Source organism: Marmota flaviventris, chromosome 3 (genome assembly GCF_047511675.1).
Source record: "Marmota flaviventris isolate mMarFla1 chromosome 3, mMarFla1.hap1, whole genome shotgun sequence".
Classification (NCBI taxonomy): Eukaryota; Metazoa; Chordata; class Mammalia; order Rodentia; family Sciuridae; genus Marmota; species Marmota flaviventris.
Window position 1 is genome coordinate 112,338,320 of NC_092500.1, and position 19,015 is coordinate 112,357,334.

General features: G+C 34.7%; 1 protein-coding gene across 4 annotated transcripts in view; it reads right to left on the reverse strand.

The window, feature by feature from the left end:
- The window catches only part of Dctn6 (dynactin subunit 6), a 45,468-nt gene that overhangs the window by 24,486 nt on the left and 1,967 nt on the right, over positions 1 to 19,015 (reverse strand). The window contains exons 2-7 of one of the 4 annotated variants that reach the window (XM_071610253.1): positions 14,753 to 14,817; positions 7,331 to 7,436; positions 5,743 to 5,831; positions 4,584 to 4,622; positions 3,362 to 3,504; positions 1,120 to 1,578 (exon numbers count right to left, since the gene is read on the reverse strand). In XM_071610253.1, coding sequence (XP_071466354.1) covers positions 1,480 to 1,578; positions 3,362 to 3,504; positions 4,584 to 4,622; positions 5,743 to 5,831; positions 7,331 to 7,436; positions 14,753 to 14,817 — 541 coding nt within the window. In that variant the 3' untranslated portion in view covers positions 1,120 to 1,479. Of the gene's footprint in view, positions 1 to 1,119; positions 1,579 to 3,361; positions 3,505 to 4,079; positions 4,223 to 4,583; positions 4,632 to 5,742; positions 5,832 to 7,330; positions 7,437 to 14,752; positions 14,818 to 19,015 lie in introns of those variants that run through there. The other 3 variants (XM_027939295.2, XM_071610254.1, XM_071610255.1) reach the window with 3 other exon arrangements.

Consider the following 19,015-nt stretch of genomic DNA (forward strand, 5'->3'; position numbering starts at 1 on the left):
TAAATGGTAGTTATAAAAAATTGGGCATTTATGCAATGTTCTCCTTTTTTCAAAAGTTCTATGTTTAGTTCACTACACTATGGTTCTCCAACTTGAGTTGTGACTATTCTTACCAAAATCAAATCATTCATATTAGGAACAATTAGGCTAATTTGTACTATTAGTTTCAGAAATTTAAAAACACAGTTTTCCCTATCCATAACTACAATTAAATTTTGAGAACAAAATTTTAAGTCTTTTTATCTTAGTATTATCTTTTTTCCTCTACTGATTCAAAAGGTAAAAAGTGTGTTCTATTAAATGTATATTCTTGGATTATTAAAAAAATATTAAAGAATATTGATTGGTAACAAGAAAAAGGCAAAAAATTTTATACATAAAAATATACAGAAATATGTTTCTAAATTGGTTTTGTAGATTATATGCTGGCTTCTGAAAAGCAAGAGTGTTAATTACAGAAAACCACCCTTAAGGGGCTGGGAGTGTGGCTCGATGACAGAGTACATGGCTTAGCAACAGGAGGCCCTGAGTTCAATCCCCAGCATCAGAAACAAAACAAAACAAAACAAAACCAAAATTTGAATTTACAATGAAATTCTCAAAATTTTGTCTACTGTGTAATTAAGCTACATTACAACAAATTAAATAACTAATGATTATTATTATGTCAAAATAATTTCATAAATTTATAAAAATTTCAAAATCTTTTAGTTTTATTGTCCTCAGAAACCCAGGAGTATCACTAAGTAGTCTTTTACTTGTCATCTTAGCATTCTTTCTGAATTTATATATATTTTTTTTTTAAAAGACCTTTATTTATTTATATGTGGTGCTGAGGATTGAACCTAGAGTCTCAACAGCCCCAGCCCCTAAAGACATCTTTCCCTGATTACTTTGTTTTGCTGAAAAGAAAAAAAAAAAAAAAAATTCTTAAAAATAAGGTGAAGTCTAAACTAATTCAATAGCTGCTGGTATTTCATCTGAAACTTTAAACAGCTACAAATCCATAAGAGGAAAAGGTTAAGTAAACACATTAGCTTTAGTGCATCATAAAAATTAAGATAGTTATTTTGGGAAGATTAATGCAAGCCAAACTGATTGAAGCAGACTTACTAAAAATTCTGTCATCAGCAGTTTTATTTATTTAGTTTAGCATATGCTAGAATATAATACATAACCTCATGCCATTTCTTATCATAAGTAGTCTTTTACATAATTAATTTGTGCCTAACATTTTATATAACAAAAGAAAAAATGAATCTGTAAATTATCAGAAAAGAGCATAGGTATAGGAAAATAATACATTTTTATATAAATTATAAAGGACAGTTACAATGGAAATCCACTAATTTCTTCTCTTAGTTTTATCAAATAAAGTCAACACACATTATTCTGTGAGCTGCTAAGAATGTACAAACACTGTGGCCCTTTCGAAAGAGAGTAGTCAAAGAGGGAACGTTGTATTGATATACCCTGTTCTCAGTTCTTAACTGGAGTTGAGCTTCCTTTCATAGTCTTCTTTAGGTGGTGATAATTTGGCAAGATTTTCATCAAGAAATCCAGTTGTAGAGTCTGGGGCTAAAAAGATAAGATAATTAAGACTGGTAGAAATCAGAGTCAAGAATATTAGGTAGAAATGATTTCTATTAGGTCAAAGAATGATAGGTAATTTCATTGACTTATTTCTTACCTGTTTGTGTTTTTAAAATATATAATAAAAATATATTGGGGTCTGGGGATGTGGCTCAAGCGGTAGCGTGCTCGCCTGGCATGTTCAGGGCGCTGGGTTCGATCCTCAGCACCACATAAAAATAAAATAAAGATGTTGTGTCCACTGAAAACTAAAAAATAAATATTAAAAAAATTCTCTCTCAAAAAAAAAAAAATTGGGCTGGGGTTGTGGCTCAGTAGTAGAGTGCTTGCCTAGCATGTGTGAGGCACTGGGTTTGATTTTCAGCACCACATATAAAAAAGTACACTGACAATTAAAAAAATATTGATTGGTAACAAGAAAAAGGCAAAAGATTTTATATATAAAAATATACAGAAATACGTTTCCAAATTGGTTTTGTAGATTATATCCTGGCTTCTGAAAAGCAAAAGAGTGTTAATTACAGAAAACCACCCTTGTAAAATATTCAAGAGTATATTGCTTTCTACACAGATGAGACACAGTCATCGATCTTTACTATTCAAATGCCAGCAGTGTCCAAACTGAATGTAAAACTCACTTGGGGTACTTGTGAAAAATATGGATTTTTTTTAGGTCTGTGCCTAGAAAGAATCTCTGTTTTTATTAAAGACCTCTATATAATCCTTATGATCAGTGAAATTTCGAAAACAGTGTCATACAACATTAAAAATTAAGCTACAGAATCTTGCTTACTTAATTCTAATTTCCTTTTTCCAACTCCTGCTTCATTTCTGTCTTTAATCATTCTTGTTGTTACATAGAAATAAGAAATTACTGATTTTTTCTTTTTAGTTTATAATAGCAGTTACTTGTAATAATAATAATGCCAAACATTACAAAAATAGAGTAAGAATTAAGAGTTTTAATATTTGATAAAATATGTCTAAGAAGCAGAGGCAAAGCAATAAATGTCTTGAAAATATTTCTTTGTGGGCAGGAAAAGGAGACTAGGTAATTAAAGGAATATATATTGAGTATGTCAAGCAATGATGCTCAAAACTTCAATCTAATGTTTTATATTCAAAGGAAGTCCCAGATGTCTTATATTTTTTATTGTTTATTCTAACATTAAGCTCCAAATATACATTCTTCATTATTCTTTCCTGGTTTATTAAGAAAATATACAAACACACTTGCTTATTCATAAGCTGTTTTTATAATCAAGCTGTATTATGCTAATAAACATAAACAGATCCAGGTTAATTTGGTAGGGCCATTCCTTTGGTAGGGCCTTGAAGATTGATATTTTAGGATTGAATCAATATGGTCTGTGAGGTTTGATGATGTATCTTCAGTGAAAATGCTGAGACCAGGAATAGCAATCTGGATTTTCTTTTTCCTCATAATCAACTTGTCATTGTCATTCGTGTATCAAATACACACACAAACACAGGACAGTAACCTAAATACTCAATGACTGCGCTGCAAATTAATCCAAGTTTCTCAGAAATGTTTCTCTGATGTTTTATTTTATTTATTTGCTTTTTTTTTTTGGATGGGATAAAACCCAGGGGATAAAACCTCATGCGTGTTAAGTATGCACTCAACCAACTGACTAATCATTTGCTTTTTAAATGAACTTGTTGCCCATGAAGACAATTAGCTGGTGTTGGGGAGGGTTAACAGTCCTAGAATGAATTCTTTTTTAAAGAGAGATTGTTCTAGTACCTGTGGTCGCTCAGTTTGCACCCGACGAAGGCAGTCTGCACCATAGATCACTGTATTCTCAGGGATGACTTCAAAAGTATTTAGGTTGCAACAAGCCCCAATGATGCAACCACTTGTCAATATTACATTTCTGCCTACATATGCTGTAGTAAAAACAGAAAAAAATTGCAACTTAGGACATCATATAATTATAACGCTTCTTGTTGTGTTTACAACTCTTTTTTTCTCTGAGATTTAGGTACAAAAATGCAAACTGGCCTTAAGAAAAAAACAACAACAAAAACTAAAGAAAATGCGTCAGTTCAGAGTTTGCATAGATAGCACAGGGGAAGACAGTGCAAAGCATTTAAAACAGAGCTCTGCTGCTGACTATTTTTGTGGCCTTGGGCATGTCACTGGTCTTTGAGCTCAAGTTTATCTATAAAATGTGGAGACTACCCCACTTCATATTGCAATGAGAAAATAAAAGTACTAAGTTCAATAAAATAAAAGTACTAAGTTCAACAAAATAAAAGTACATAGTTCAATGAGAAAATAAAAGTACTAAGCACAGGTTTGACACATAGTAAGCTTATAATAAATCAAGAATGCCAATAATGATAATAATTGGTAATCTAAATTAAAATTATGACCATTAAGTAGGTTAACAAAAAAGTATGATCTGATTTAAAAAAAGAAGCATTTTTCCCCCCATGCCATTGAGGACCAACAAACCACTGTTCTTAAAGAAGTGTCACTTTTCAGGTTCTTTCTGCTCTTTAGTGGGATAAGCTCTTGGAGCTGGTTCCCAGCAGTTCTGGTGACTTGACCCAATTTTGGAGAGTAGATATTTGTTTTTGATTGGCTGGGGGAAAAGTAGTTCTAAAATAAAAGAAACAAACCTGCTTGAGTAACTAACTGATTTTTTTCTATGACTACACTAATCAACTAAAATATCACTACACTAGGGTTTAATAGAATTTTTTTTCAAATCTTTCAATGGAACTTTATGATTTAATCCAATCACAACTTAAAAATACACACCAGCCTTTTAATTTTAATGTATTTAACCACATTATCAAATAACTACATAATTAGATTAGGTTCTTTTGAGGCAAATAATTAGTTTGACAATGACTTAAGTCCAATTCTAAGCATACCACCTTGTCATAGTTTGAACTCCGGTTGTTTCCCAGGACATGACAAAAAGAAAGAAGGTAATAAAACTCTGAACAGAGCTTACCTTTTGATTCAATGACATTGTTATCCCCCATTTTCATGGCTTGGGAATCTGTGAGCCCAGTTAAGTAAATACTATAAATAAGTTCACTCGCGCCCCCCCACCCGTTTTACACAGTATGTCTTTACATTACACTGGAGCACAGAGACATGGGAAAGACTTTGCAGGCTTTCCCTTGTCAAAAATCTTTGCTCAGGGAAACCTGTAATAAAGTTTTTTTAAAAATATTTTTTTAGATGTAGACAGACACAATACCTTTATTTTATTTATTTTTATGTGGTGCTGAGGATCAAACTCAGTGCCTCAAATGTGCCAGGCAAGCATTCTGTCACTGAGCCACAACCCCAGCCCTGTAATAAATAAGTATCTCGAGGTATAAATAAATGAATCCTTTTTTTAAAAGAGTAACATAACCTTGATTTTATATATTTTCACATTCTTTTAAGAAAAGCAAAACTATTCATTACCCAGTCACTGAAATACAGTAGACAGTGTTTTATGTTTTGCTGACACCATGGAAAAGTTTTACTATTTTTTCAGAGTATAAGACAAAGCAAAAGAACTGGTGATACCCTGGGAGAAAAGAAACAATATATATAGAATAAAATATTTTCACCCCTGCCCACCATATTTTTGAATCAGACAACATATTGTCTATTTAAAATAATAGAGAAATCAAACTGACAAAGGTGTGGTTCTTATATCAAGACAGAAGCCAGAATTACTATTTCTGTGTCCACTGCCATTCAGTCATTGCTACTTGACAATAAGTTATAGTTCCAGCAAAAGGACTTTCAAAATGCTGAGCTAAAGATGTATGCTTGTGTGTCCGAAAATGGTATGTGATATTTATTCTACTGAATTAGTCAATAGATCAGGAAATATATATTTTTCTTTTTTCTTGCAGTGCTGAGAATCAAACCCCTCACAAGCTAGGCATGCACTCTACCACTGAGCTACAGACAACCCCAACCCCAGAAAAGATTTTTTAATATACTGCAAATATGTCCATACAAAAAGCAAGACAATGTACTCTTAAAAATGTCATTATAGTTTATATTATAAATATATTTGATAGATAAATCCTGATAATTTCTACAGGGGGAGATCTGGGGACCAAAGGACATCTGGGAATGATTTATGGCAGAATAGTAAAGGATACAACAGCCAACTTCAAACACATTGTTGGTGCCAATGATCATAGGTTTGGGTTCTGGATCTTCAGTGTCAGGAGTGATATTATCTGGATGACTATAAAAAGAAGAGATAAATGATAAAACAAACAAACAAACAAAAACCCAGTAACACAATAAGCTGTTTCCTTTTCCTTTAAGAGTTTGGGTTAAGGGCTGGGGATGTGGCTCACGCAGTAGCGCGCTCGCCTGGCATGCACGGGCTGCTAGGTTCGATCCTCAATACCACATAAAAAAATAAAGACACTGTGTCCACCTAAAACTAAAAAATAAATATATATATAAAATAGTTTGGGTTAATTCTCTCAATTTTACTTGTGTCAAGCTTAAAATATATCACTGTATCAGTTATTTCTTGGTCCAAGTGAATCATTTCTTCTTTATGTTAAAGAAGGCTTGATTTTTTAGTTGATCAGAAATATATATAGTAAGAGACAGCCTTCCTTTATTTCTTAAACTCAGAATTCAGAGGAGACTGACTCTACTTTTAGCCTGTTAAGTTAGATCATACCTAACCTGAAACTTTTCCATTCTTATTAATCATTCAAGATTGTAAAATATAAACAGATATGCACATAAAATAATTATTTTATGATATTAGTTGAAATATTTGAAGACAAATGCTTGTACTCTTAGAGAGGAGGAAACTGTTTTAACCGGTGTTTATCTCTGACAGTTGAGTAACTGCAGAATATTGCTTTTGTTAACTGACTTACACTGAAGGTGCCAAATGTTTTTTAAAGAGAAACTGCTTAATATACTGAGACTCCCAAATCCTAAAGCAGTCAGACAAATCAGTCTTTTTATCACAGTTAAATATTTTCCCAAGGTCTTTCTTACAAATTCCATACATTGTTGCTATAAATTAGGTATAAGCCAAATTTTCTTGCCAAAATTTTATCTAGAAAGACTTACAAATGCTTATGAAAATTTCATGAATTAGTTCACCGAAGATCACATACATGTTCTAATATTTTATTATTTTTTTATCTTTAAAGTTTAAAAATTGCCTCTAGGATCACAAATTTTTCACCTATAACTCTTGGTATTATTGTGCAGAACATGGGAAAATATACAGTTGATTTAAGCTCAAAATTTTTTGGGCATGAGTAATATTTCAATCAGAACCAAGAAATCCAACCAAAACTCTTCATAGCACCTGGAGGTTGGAGGTGCTCAGGAAGTGTTTGCTTAAGAGAAGGATGACAAGATGATACAGAAGGGGAAGGTCACTGGACCTGGACCCAGAGGTGGAGATTCTAGTCAGCCATCAATCAGTAAGCTCTCACCCTGGGCAAATCTTTTCCTCTACTTGGTTTTTGGGTTCCACATTTACTTGTGTTGAAATAGATCCTTCATGTTTCTCCAGCTCTAAAACAGTGGGCATTCCAAATGTCAGGTATAATTTTTGTTTTGTTTTTTTTTTTCAGTGCTGGGGATTGAACCCAGCGTGTTAGGCCAGTGCTCTGTGAGGAGTGAGCTACAGCCTAACCCCCAAAACTTATATTGATGAAAACTGTTACAGGTGCTGCTTAATTCAGTGTCTGTAAGTCTTACGCATTTATGATGAGGGCCTGTTCTTCTATCAGGTTACCTTCACCAATCACTATTGGCCCAGCTTCAGCAATAATTCGTGCTTTGGGGTGAATCACCGTCCTTGGTCCTGTCAAAAAATCATTTGAGAAGAAATTATCAGTGGAGATCATGCTTCCAATAGCGGGGTGGGACGTGACCAAGGGTGGGTGAGGCTATTGGGAGGAACAGGCTATGTACTTTACAAATAATATGTCCTGTTATTAGTTAGTGCCAGATCTCAAGTCAAGGTGAGTGAAAGAGTACAGGCATGAAAGCCAGACAGTTTTGGCTCAACCTCCATTTTGAAGCATCTGTGATCTTAGCCAGGAACAGACAGCAATCTTGCAGGGTTGTTGTATGGGTTAGGTGAGATGATGGTGGAGACAAGGTATGTGCCACATAGGTGGCAATAAAAAGTAATTCCCGAGTTGGGTTATTAGGTCAGTTGGTAGAGCATTTGTCTTGCATATCTGAGGCATTGGGTTCGATCCTCAGCAGCAAGTAAAAGCAAATAAATAAAGGTATCATGTCTGTTGCCAGCTAAAAAAACATTTGAAAAAAAAGATTGTTTGGGTTTTTTTTTTTTTTTTAAAGTAATTTCCTTTCTTTCTTTCTCTCAAAAAGGTGAGGCTCTCTGCTTATGATGTGGTACTTTTTTGTGCTAGTGCTCCACAGGATTCCTCTTATTACTTACTACAAGATTAAGAGGAAAATATGAGTGGACAGTAGTCAAAAATATATGGGATGTAATCTTAGCTTTGTTATCCTTAATGCAAGCATATCCACTAGAAGGAGGCAAAGCTTCTGTTGTCTGATCTTGGATATGATTTTGACTGGTTAAAGTAGAAAAGGTGAAGGGAGAGAAAAGGAACCACAGATAAATGCTGAGGTCCTAAGACTCTGGTGCATGGAGACCTGAAGTGATGCCTCCAACCTCAAATCTAGGGGAACAAGGAGGGGCCTTATCACATACACTTCAAGAGCAGGACAATGGAGATATTGCACTCCTAACAAGAGACCCTGATTCTGGAATGCTAGCACACTCTCCTTTCTTGGCTTTTATCTACCCACAGGCCTCATGTTCTGGTGATAATCAAACTACTGATGAGAAAACATATCCTTCTCTTAGTCTATCTCCAACACACATCTCACTCATCCCTCAATATCAAGACTACTTCAATGGGTAAACAACTGGATAAGGGGTGACTAACTCTGAAAGTAAGGAAGGGTGGACAGAGGATGCACAGAGGGTGGAAAGGGGGTCAGGAAGGTGACCTTGTCCAGAAAATCCAGTATTTAATTGTTAATTAAAAAAAAAAATCATTATCTGTTTGTGGTAGGTAAGATGCAGCACTATATAGTATAGGGAAACACAAATGAACACGTGCTGGAGTGGGTGTATAGGCCAGTGGTAGAGTCTATGCTTGGCATGTATGAGGCCCTGGGTTTGGATCCCTAGCACCAAATAAATAAATAAATAAATGAACATATACTATTTTTGCCCCTTTGAACTTGTTATTTTGAAAACTGGGAATGCTTAGCACACTTACAAATGTATTAAACCAAATAAGGATGTGTTTTTGGTGCCCAGAGAATGGGAGGGAGTCTCAGTGCAGCTTATTCTTTTTCCTGACAATGAAGAACTACAGGGATTGATACAGTGGGTGGGGGCCAAGACAGGATGCATGTCCCAAGATGCACTGTCTGGTAAGAAAGCATAAGAGTGGCCTTGATATTTCTCTGTCACCTCTGATTCCCCAAATTTTCAACAGTTAAGTATAAAATTCCCAGTCAAATTCTCCTTCTCAGGATAGAAGATGTGATCCCTGGGAAGTTTCTCAAGTTGATCATGAGTGTGAACCTCTGTGCTTTTCTTCTCTTATAAATACAGCTCCCCTGACATAAGTGCACAGATACAATCTAGACACGTACTTATTTTTTCACATATATTTTAATAAATATAACTATTTTCCAAAACAAACAAACAAAAAACCAAGAAGAGTGATATCGCTTCATATTTCTGCAAATCTTTTTATTCCCCTTTTTTATTAGAGCATCATAATTATACATAGTAATTGGGTTCATTTTGACAAAAATCATACATACCAGGAATCTGATTTTGAGTCCCATCCTCTCTTTTCCTCCTCTCCTAATTCCTCCAGTCTCCCTCCTCTACTCTATTAAACTTCCTTTCTTCTACATACATATAAAAGTGAAATTCCCTGTTATTTTTACATATGAATATAACATAATTTGTTAAATTCATTTATCTTCCCATTTCTCTTTCTCCCTCCCATTCTTTTATGTCCACTCCACTGATCTTCCCTATATCTTTATGATATCTGATCCCCTTATTTATCTATAGAAGAAATAGATTATCATTGCCAAAAATTCAAAATAATGCAAAAAGTGAAAGTTTCTGTCACACTTATTTGATTTCCTAGAGGCAACTATTCTTAAAAAAATTGGGTTATATTATTTCATAATAAATACTGCTATATACTTCAGATCTGTAAGTACCGCTATATATAAGCTATATCATTCAAAAATTCAAAAATAAATGCAACTTGTAGAAAAACTATGTATTACAAGTGCATTCTTCTCTAAATGGTAATTTTTTTTCATGTAAACATATCTAGGTAGATATTCTTTTTACTGGGTATAAGGTATCTCACATTATATTAATATGCCACAATTTACCTAACTGACTCCTTAATAATGGACACTAAGAGGTTATAAACCTTTGAAGGAAAGATGCTAAAGAATGCTGACACAAATACTGGATTCCTTTGAAAGGAGATATTCCTAAGTCTTCCAGATATATGAGCCAATTAAAAGTTGTAGTTTGCACAATACTAGATTTATATTTTACTTCAAAATGTTCCATATTAAAGGGAACCTATTTTAGGGTCTTTGTAATTAAAGCCACAGCCAGCACCCTACCCTTTCTAGAAAATCTGAACTCCAGATTCTATTACTTAAAGGCTATGTGCTTCCTCTCTCAAAGGTCACCCTTCTCATCTATAAAAAAGATGACATCCTACCTCATTGGGTTGCAATGTGAATTGTATGAAAAAAAAAATGTTTTAAAAGGAGCTCATAGGATCTGACACATAGTTGTTAAAAACGAGAAGTTCATTGCTATTTGTGGCTTGTGAGAGCTTTTCAAAAAATTGACTTTTCAAAAAAATTTTTTTTAAATTAAATTCAGGTCCAAGAAACAGAAGTGTCTGCTTTCCTCTTCTATTAAGGTATCAAGGTATACTTACTTTTAATCAAGGGGTGAAATTCTGTACCTTATTATAGGATTATAATAAGAACATTTTCTATAAGCAGTTTTAAAGATCTTAGACACGAGGCAGAGATCACCATGGCTATGATAGAAAGCAAATCTTTTGCCCTTGCTAAATAAGTAGCCAGAGGCACTAGACATTTTGATGGCTCTCAAACTATAGCTTTTGACAAGCAGCACTTGTAAGGAGCTACCTCTGGATAGATTAATAAGCCATAGGTACCACTAAGACTTGTGTGTGTCTTTAGAAGTTCCTATAAAGTGCAGTTTTTTGTTTTTTTAGTGGGGAGGTATCAGGGATTGAACTCAGGGGCACACCTATTTTGTATTTTATTTAGAGACAGGGAATGAGTTGCTTAGCTCTTCACTGTTGCTGAGGTTGGCTTTGAACTTGTGATCCTCCTGTTTCAGCCTCCCCAGCAGCTAGAATTACAGGTGTGTGTGCCACTGCACCTGGCCTGAAGGGCATGTCTGAAAACAATTGACATTTAAATTTTTCTTTTTCAAAAATGATGTAATACATGCTCATTATATTAAAAAGTCCAAACAAATAAGCACAAATTAAAAAAAAAATGAGACAAATCCCAGAATATGCCTTTTTCTTTTGTAGTGGTAGGGACTGAACCCAGAGTCTGGAGCATGCTAGGAAAATTTTCTATTGAACTACACCTCCAGCCCCATAAGATGGCTTGTACAATACTTTAAAACAAAGCTGTCATTTTAATCAGGTATTTTATTATTTTTATTATTATTAAGTTTTGTAATAGGTAACTGGAAAACTCTTGGTTATAAATCTGAGGGCCCGGAGAGGTAAAGCATAGCAGCAACACAGGTGACCCATGACTTAGACCCCACTGCCTCCTGCTGGCAGCACTGCCAAACTACAGGTCCCGATGTTCAAAGGTTGCAAGAACTGCCCATTAATCCCTAAGTTTTCAATTAGTTAAATTAAATTAATTATTTAGTTCCACAAATGGTATATTTCTTGTTCAATTTAAGTTTTTATAGGTGTTCCACATCTGAGATGATGGGACAAAATGGATTAAGAGGTGAAACTATTAACTTTGTGAGGTGACAGCAAATGAGATTGGCAGTAATAAACTGGACAGTTCCCCTAAACCCTCTTGTAGGTCCTTTTGGGCAAAGACTAGAGAGATTTGAATACGTGTACTTCAGAATATGTGACTGCTAAGATTTTGGTTAGACAGACTTCTTCAAGGAGTCTGCAGCTTCAGTGAATGATGTGGACAATCCACCTTTGTCTCTGTAAGGTTCTGTGCAGCACATTGGGCAGCAGAGAGCTCAGTAATACAAACACAATTATGCAGATATAGTTTACTTCACTCTTTCCTGCATACCATGAGAACTTTTAACTAGAATGGGTCTGAATTCAAACCAAATTTAAAGGTCTTAAGGTTAAAATGTTTTAAAAATAAAAATCTGTCACCATTGAAAGTTTTTTCTTTTTAAGTCTGTTGTGAACCTTCTTGGAACTCTTTCTGGCAGGGAAGTTAGTGTATTTTCTTACTGAATGTGCTGAAATCCTATTTGGCTTATCTCCTTGTTTGGATAAATGTGTCTTGAGTTGGAGCTGCGTTAACTGGTGGATGCATTATTTTTCTAAATGGTTGGCTGGACTTGAGGCAACACAGCCAGAAAGGCATTCCTTGCATCACATTTCCATTTCCCTCATTTGGTAAGGGGCATTTTTCCTGTCTACCTTTGCTACAGAAAGTAATCTCTGTAAATGTTTTCCTATGTCAATAAATAATTTAAAAAGCCCCAAGCTCTCTCTTCAGAAAATTAAACAATTCCCTTGACCTATAAGCTGAAGTACCCATCTGAGCTCCTTTATAAGCAATGATTTCTCAAGTCAAAGCCACGGTTCAGCCATACTGAAAAAGACTCTTACAATAAAAAGGAGGCTTTTGATTAGTATTAAAACTCTGCTGGAGAGAATGAATTAAGTGGGACAAAGTATTCCATTACAAAGAGTTCTGCCTTCATATTATAATGTCCCAACCAAGCCCTGGCCCAACACCAATAGTGTGCCCCTAGCCCTCTAATGGACTAGAGGACTGTGCTTGGAGGTACCTTTCTGAAATATTCTTCAGCTCTCAAAATGAAGATTTACAGGAAATAATTCATGCTGCATGAATCAAGGCAGCTTAATTTAAAACAGGCCTATTTTATCCAAGTTATAATGATCAGGAGAGCTGTTATTTTTCCCAAGGTCTATTTCTGAGCAGCCCCTAGTGAGGGGGTGAGGCATCAGCAGAGATTCAAGTCAAAGGCTCCTGGATAAGAACTGTAATTTCAAGCTTCTGACTAATTTCTCTAATAAACGAAATTACCTGATTTTCTTGGAAAACAGATCAGGTTTAACATTCCACTAACATGAATCATACCAAAAGAAAAAAATTACTTTCTTTCTGAAATATTGTAGAATGGAATAGTTTGTAAAAGTATAAATGACTAGAAAATGGAAAGTGGCACAAAAACATCTTGAAAAATCTTCAAACTGCATTTGAGTTTACTGGTACTTAACCCAGAAAATAGGGTTCATTAAGTACTCAGGTCTCCAATTCTATAAGCACATAAGACATAAGAAAAAGACTTAAATCAGTTATTCTAATAAGTCAAAACACAAAAACAATAAAAGTTCTAAAATAACAAGACTGGTGGGGAGAGCTGTAACCAGATGACTTATCTTTACTCTCTGCCTGGATTTAACTTCATAATTATATCTCATAGGAGGTTTTTAAATCTGATGTTCTTTTAGAAAAAATGAATAGCAGCCAAAAAATTAAAGATATTTTATACTAAATATAAGAGTAACAGAAATACCAATTCTGGAATATTTATACAAACACATGTGCATATATATATATATATATATATATATATATATATATATATATATAAACTATATATATATATAAATATCCATTAGAGATAAGAATTGTGAGGCTTGAGTACAGAAAAATAAAAGAAGGAAACGTATAAAAAATGAGGTAAAAACTGTGGAAGACATAACATTGTGTAATTATATTACTCTTCTGAACTTTTTCTTTAATTTAAAAAAGTGATTTGTTTCTGTGAAATATTTGAGTAAATTTTCTTGTTTTAAAAATTTGGAGGCAGATGTGATGGCACATGCCTGTAATCTCAGCTACTTGGAGGGCAGAGACAGGAGGATTGCAAATTTGGGGACAGTCTTGGCAACTCAGCAAGATCCTGTCTCAAAATAAAAAAATAAAAGGGCTGGGGATGTAGCCCAGTGGTAGAGAATCCTGGGTTCAATTCTAATACAAAAAAAAAAAAAAAAAAAAAAAAAGAAAAAGAAAAAAGAATCAAAATAAAATAAAATATAACATGGGTTTGGAGGTGGAGCTATTTAAAAGGAACTGACTCTCCTATAGTACTTGTGCTTTTGTTTACACACCTCCCTTTTCTCATTCGAGGTGATTCTTGGTAGTCAAACATCACTTCCTGGCCTGTAAGACCAGAGCTCCATGCTGGACAATCAATTGATCAGCCCTAAATTATTTACTTCTAGACTTTTTATATGTAAGAAAAAATCTTTGTGTGCTTAAACTACCATTACATGCAGGTAAATCTTGTCTTGATATACACAATTACAAAGATGAGAAAGTGAAAGTTAGTAAGGTTAAGTAACATGTCTGAAATAACCTAGCAGGTAAGGAGTACAGAACAAGCTAACAGATTTGTGGACTCCATGGTGCATGCTCTTAATAAATCACTCTAGAATGCAAATTCCACAGAGGCAGGACTTTTCTCTGTTATGTTCACTGCTCTTTCCCTAGTGCCAACAGTGCTTGGCACACACATCATGGGTACACAACTTCTATGTCTCAAATACATGAATAAATAAACACTGTCTCATTAGTATTTCAGCTAGAAATTTAAACATGGCCTCCACCATATTATATTCTTTTCAAAATATTAAACATAGGAGAAAACACATTGTTTTGTCAATACAATTAGGACACTAATAAAACAGACATAGAAGGTATTATCTAAATGTAAAGCACTAAAATAGATTAATACATCAATTCTTAAGAAACAACATTAATAAACCATTTTCTTACCTATAGTAACATCTCCTCTGATTTCACTTTCTACACATACAACTGCTCCGGGAGCAATCTTCACACTATAGGAAGAAAACGGTAACTTACATCATGGGAAAGACCAAAAATAGAAGCTATGCTGGGCCTGGTGTAGTGAGTGGTGCACCCTATAAATCCCAGAGGCTATGGTGACTGAGGAAGGAAGATACAAAGTTCAAAGCCAGCCTCAGCAACTTAGGCCCTCAGCAACTCAGTGAGACCCTGTCTCTAAATAAAATACAAAAAGGGGCTTGGGATGTGGCTCAATGGTTAACACCTCTGGGTTCAATCCCTAGTAACAACAACAACAACAACAACAACAAAGAAGCTATGCTGGCAGTGTAGTGAAGAAAAGCTTAAAACAATTGATGGAAAAATGGAATGTCAATTGTAAGAGGGCAAGGAATTATAACACATTATAAATTTCTCAAGTGACATATTATCTATCAGGCCAAAATCATATATACTGTTAAAATGTTAAGAAGAAAAAGAGCTTTGATTTTTCCTTTGAATTTAACACCAGCTCTACTTCTAAATAGCAAAAAAGCTGAAAACTACCTAAATATCCATCAATAGTGGACTGGAAAATAAATATGGTACTCTAGGAATTAATGTACAGTTATTAAAATGAATGACCAATTCTTCATGTAAACATTTGGGAATAATTTCCAAGCTACATTGTTAAGTAAAAATAGCAAAGCCAAAAAATGGGAATATGTAATATGCTACTATTTTTGTAAACAGGGAAAATTAGTATGTTTTGATTTACAGTTGTTAGTACTATATAGAAATACATTAATTTTGTACATTGACTTTATATCTTGAGATCTTGCTAAACACATTTTTTATTTTTCAGTGCTAGGGATCAAATCAAGGGCTCTGTACTTGCTATGCAAGCACTCTATCATTAAGCCACACCCCCAACCCCTAAACCCATTTTTGTAGATTGTTTGGAATTTTTTACATAAACAATTACATTGCCTATGAACATACACAATTTCATTTCATTTTATTTTTGGTACTGGGGATCGAACAACTGAGAGACACTTGCTTACTGAGCTGCAACCCCAGAACTATTCTGTATTTTATTTAGAGACAGGGTCTCACTGAGTTGCTTAGTGCCTTGCTTTTGCTGAGGCTGGCTTTGAACTTGTGATCCTCCTGTATCAGCCTCCCCAGCTGCTGGGATTACAGGCATGAGCCACTGTGCCCAGCAGAGTTTTATTTTTTCTGTTCAGATAGCATATTCAGATAGTATGCCTATGATTTCTTCTTCTTGTGTTACTGCTCTGGTTTAGCCTTCCAATACATATTACAAAGAAATCATGAGTGGAGACTTTCTTCCTTGTTCTCAATATTATAAGAAACAGTTCCATAAAGCCACTAAGATCCTAAGATCCTAGAAACTCTAATTTAAGCTATGAACTTTGCATTTTCAATATTAAGTGGGCTGGGGATATAGCTCAGTTGGTAGAATGCTTGCCTCGCATGCATAAGGCCCCTGGGTTCAATCCCAGCAGCAGTAGTACCACCACCACCACCATGACCAAAACAACCCCCCCTCCCCCCAAAAAAAATGGTAAGTGAAACAACTGAAGCTTTGTTGACCACAATGTTATTGCATCAATTTATAAATTTTTCAAAAACTTATTTTCTCATTTCAGTAAATATGTTCTGCAACCAGCAAGGACTGGAAACCTAAATTGAAATGTTTTACTAATTTACTTTTTTCTGAACTTCTATTTTCAATATTTATTCATGAAAATGTTTATTTTTAACTTATGGTAGATAACATAAAAATTAGTGGCACTTTCTAGTTATGAGACTTTTTCAATAAAAAAGTGCTGAAAGATTTCATTTTTAAAAAATGGACTTATGTTACTCTTTCAAATGTATGTTCCTCAATGATTATTTGAATACTTACAAACTATCACTGGAATGACAGATAAAATATGAATACTAGTTGTCTTTAGAGAGGTAATTGTGAAATATTGTTAATAATGTTGGAAGGGGGATAAAAATACAGTCATCAACTATGTATTTTCTAACAATAAAAATAAGGTGAAACTACATAAAAACATTAGAATGCTATACTTCCATTTAAATAAACATAAATGTTTATAACAGGGGTTGTCCAAGCTCATTCATGAAATATACTGTCCATTGCAATATTGATGCTACAGAGTTGAGTAGCTGCAAGACTGTGAAATCTCCAAAGCCTAAAATATTTGCTAACTGGTCTTTTACAAAAAAGTAGACTCCTGTTCTACATGAACAACTCATCTCTGTAATTTCACTCCTCTAAAACTTTTATTCCTCCAGTAAAGAAAAGAGATATTATTAAAACAACAACAACAACAAAGAGCAAGAGAAGAAGCAATAACAGGTAAAGTTACAGATTTCTAGGAGACTGTACAGAAGGAAAGCAGTTAACAGGCTTAACTTAGAGGTACTAGGTTATTTAGGGAAATGTGTATGGAGTCCAGGGGGAGAGCAGTGGAGATGAGAGATAAAGGATATAAAGTAGAGCTGTTGGATACCTCAGCCCTTCTCTACCCCAGTGTGCACAGTCAGATGACCCCTCTCTGAGGTGCTCTGTTCAAGATACCAGACCCAGAGGTAAGTGGGGAATGAATGATGGTCACAGTAAACAGGGAAACCATCAGCTCTACTTGCCCTGTGTGCCTCCCTGACTCTCACAAAGAATTTGAGGCAGTCTGGAGAAACTACCATACATTCTGAATTCTTTAGTGAAAAGGCTGGTTTCCTGGCTGCCTTTTCCTACCCTGAGGCTCATCAGAGGATCCTCTTATGAATATACCAGAGCTACCAGGTATTTAGTCTTCATTTTTTAATAATGTATAGAGAACAAAATATTATCAGACATTTGAGGAATGCTTCCAACTAAAAGAAAAAGAGAAAAACACGGGGGGGGGGGGGGAAGTCTAAGGGAACACAGTCAATTCAGGTAGCAGGTAGTATATCTTAAAAATGAACAAACAAACAAACAACCTTATAATTAATCCAGAGAAATCAGATTGTTTTTGCATTTAAAAATCAAGATAGAAGTCTAAGAAAGAAGAATAAGAGTCTATAAAAGAGTTCCTAGGAATGAAAAATATGACCAAAGTAAGTCAAACATTCACTAGAAGTTAAAATCAAGGGTTGCAGTTTTCCAAATGAACTTTTTAGTAAAGTATGTACTTGTGTGCATCCATTAGTTTGATAAAAAGTATAATCAGTATTAAATAACAGGAAAGTACAATTTTTTTAATGTAAGAAGGCTCAATATTAAATATTAAAACACAATTTTACCTATTTAAAATACACATCTAGGCAAAGACTAGAAAGTAACAAAGGAAAAACCTCTCTTTCCAGGTTGAACATCACTGAAATTAGTAGAAATATCCAAAGTAGGCAGAAAAAAGGGCAGCTGAGGCTGGGAAGCAAAGGAAGGACCACTCATGAACAAATCTGTATAGGAGATTCATACTTGTAAACAAGATGTTCCTAAAGGCTTCTCATTCCCAAGCCAACAACAACCAAACTGTATTTAGATAACTGGTGTTTATAAGATGAAGTAGTGGGAAGAGGGCCTAGGGAGCCTAATCCTGCAGAGATAATCTGGGCCTGAAAGGAGGTGGCAATACTTAGAAGCTGTAGGTATGGCTAGGAAACTGATGAGAGACTTGTCAACAAGTACTATAATTAATAAAATCTGGCTTTGAGAAAAAAATAGGAGATGTGTACTTCCCATTCCTTGTTATGACTTATGGACCACAAATTATGTATTTACTTTCTTCTCAGAGCCAGGAAAATATGTTTGACTAAGGAGGGAATGGGGAGAGGGATGAAGAGTGAAATAAGGAAACCGGTTAACCATTCTGTCCCCTTCCTGGAAGGGATGATTCCAGATGGAGAGAGGGGCTCAAGATAGTTGCTCTGACTCAGTTTTCCATTAGTGCCAGAAAACCAAGCAAAGGTGAGGAGCCAGGGAGCAAGATCAAAGCTTCTAGGTTTCTGATTTGCAGGACTGATGGCACCAACAGAGAAAGTCTATGGGAGAAGGGCACATTTCAAGGTAAAATCAGTCTTAAGTATTTATAGAAAAGGAAGGAGATATTCCCAATAACCACTGAAAATACAGATCTGGACTTATGAGAGAATTCTAAAAATATAGCCCCAAGAATAAAAAAAAGTATGGATTCTCTCTTAAATATGTTTCTTCATCATTTACATTCC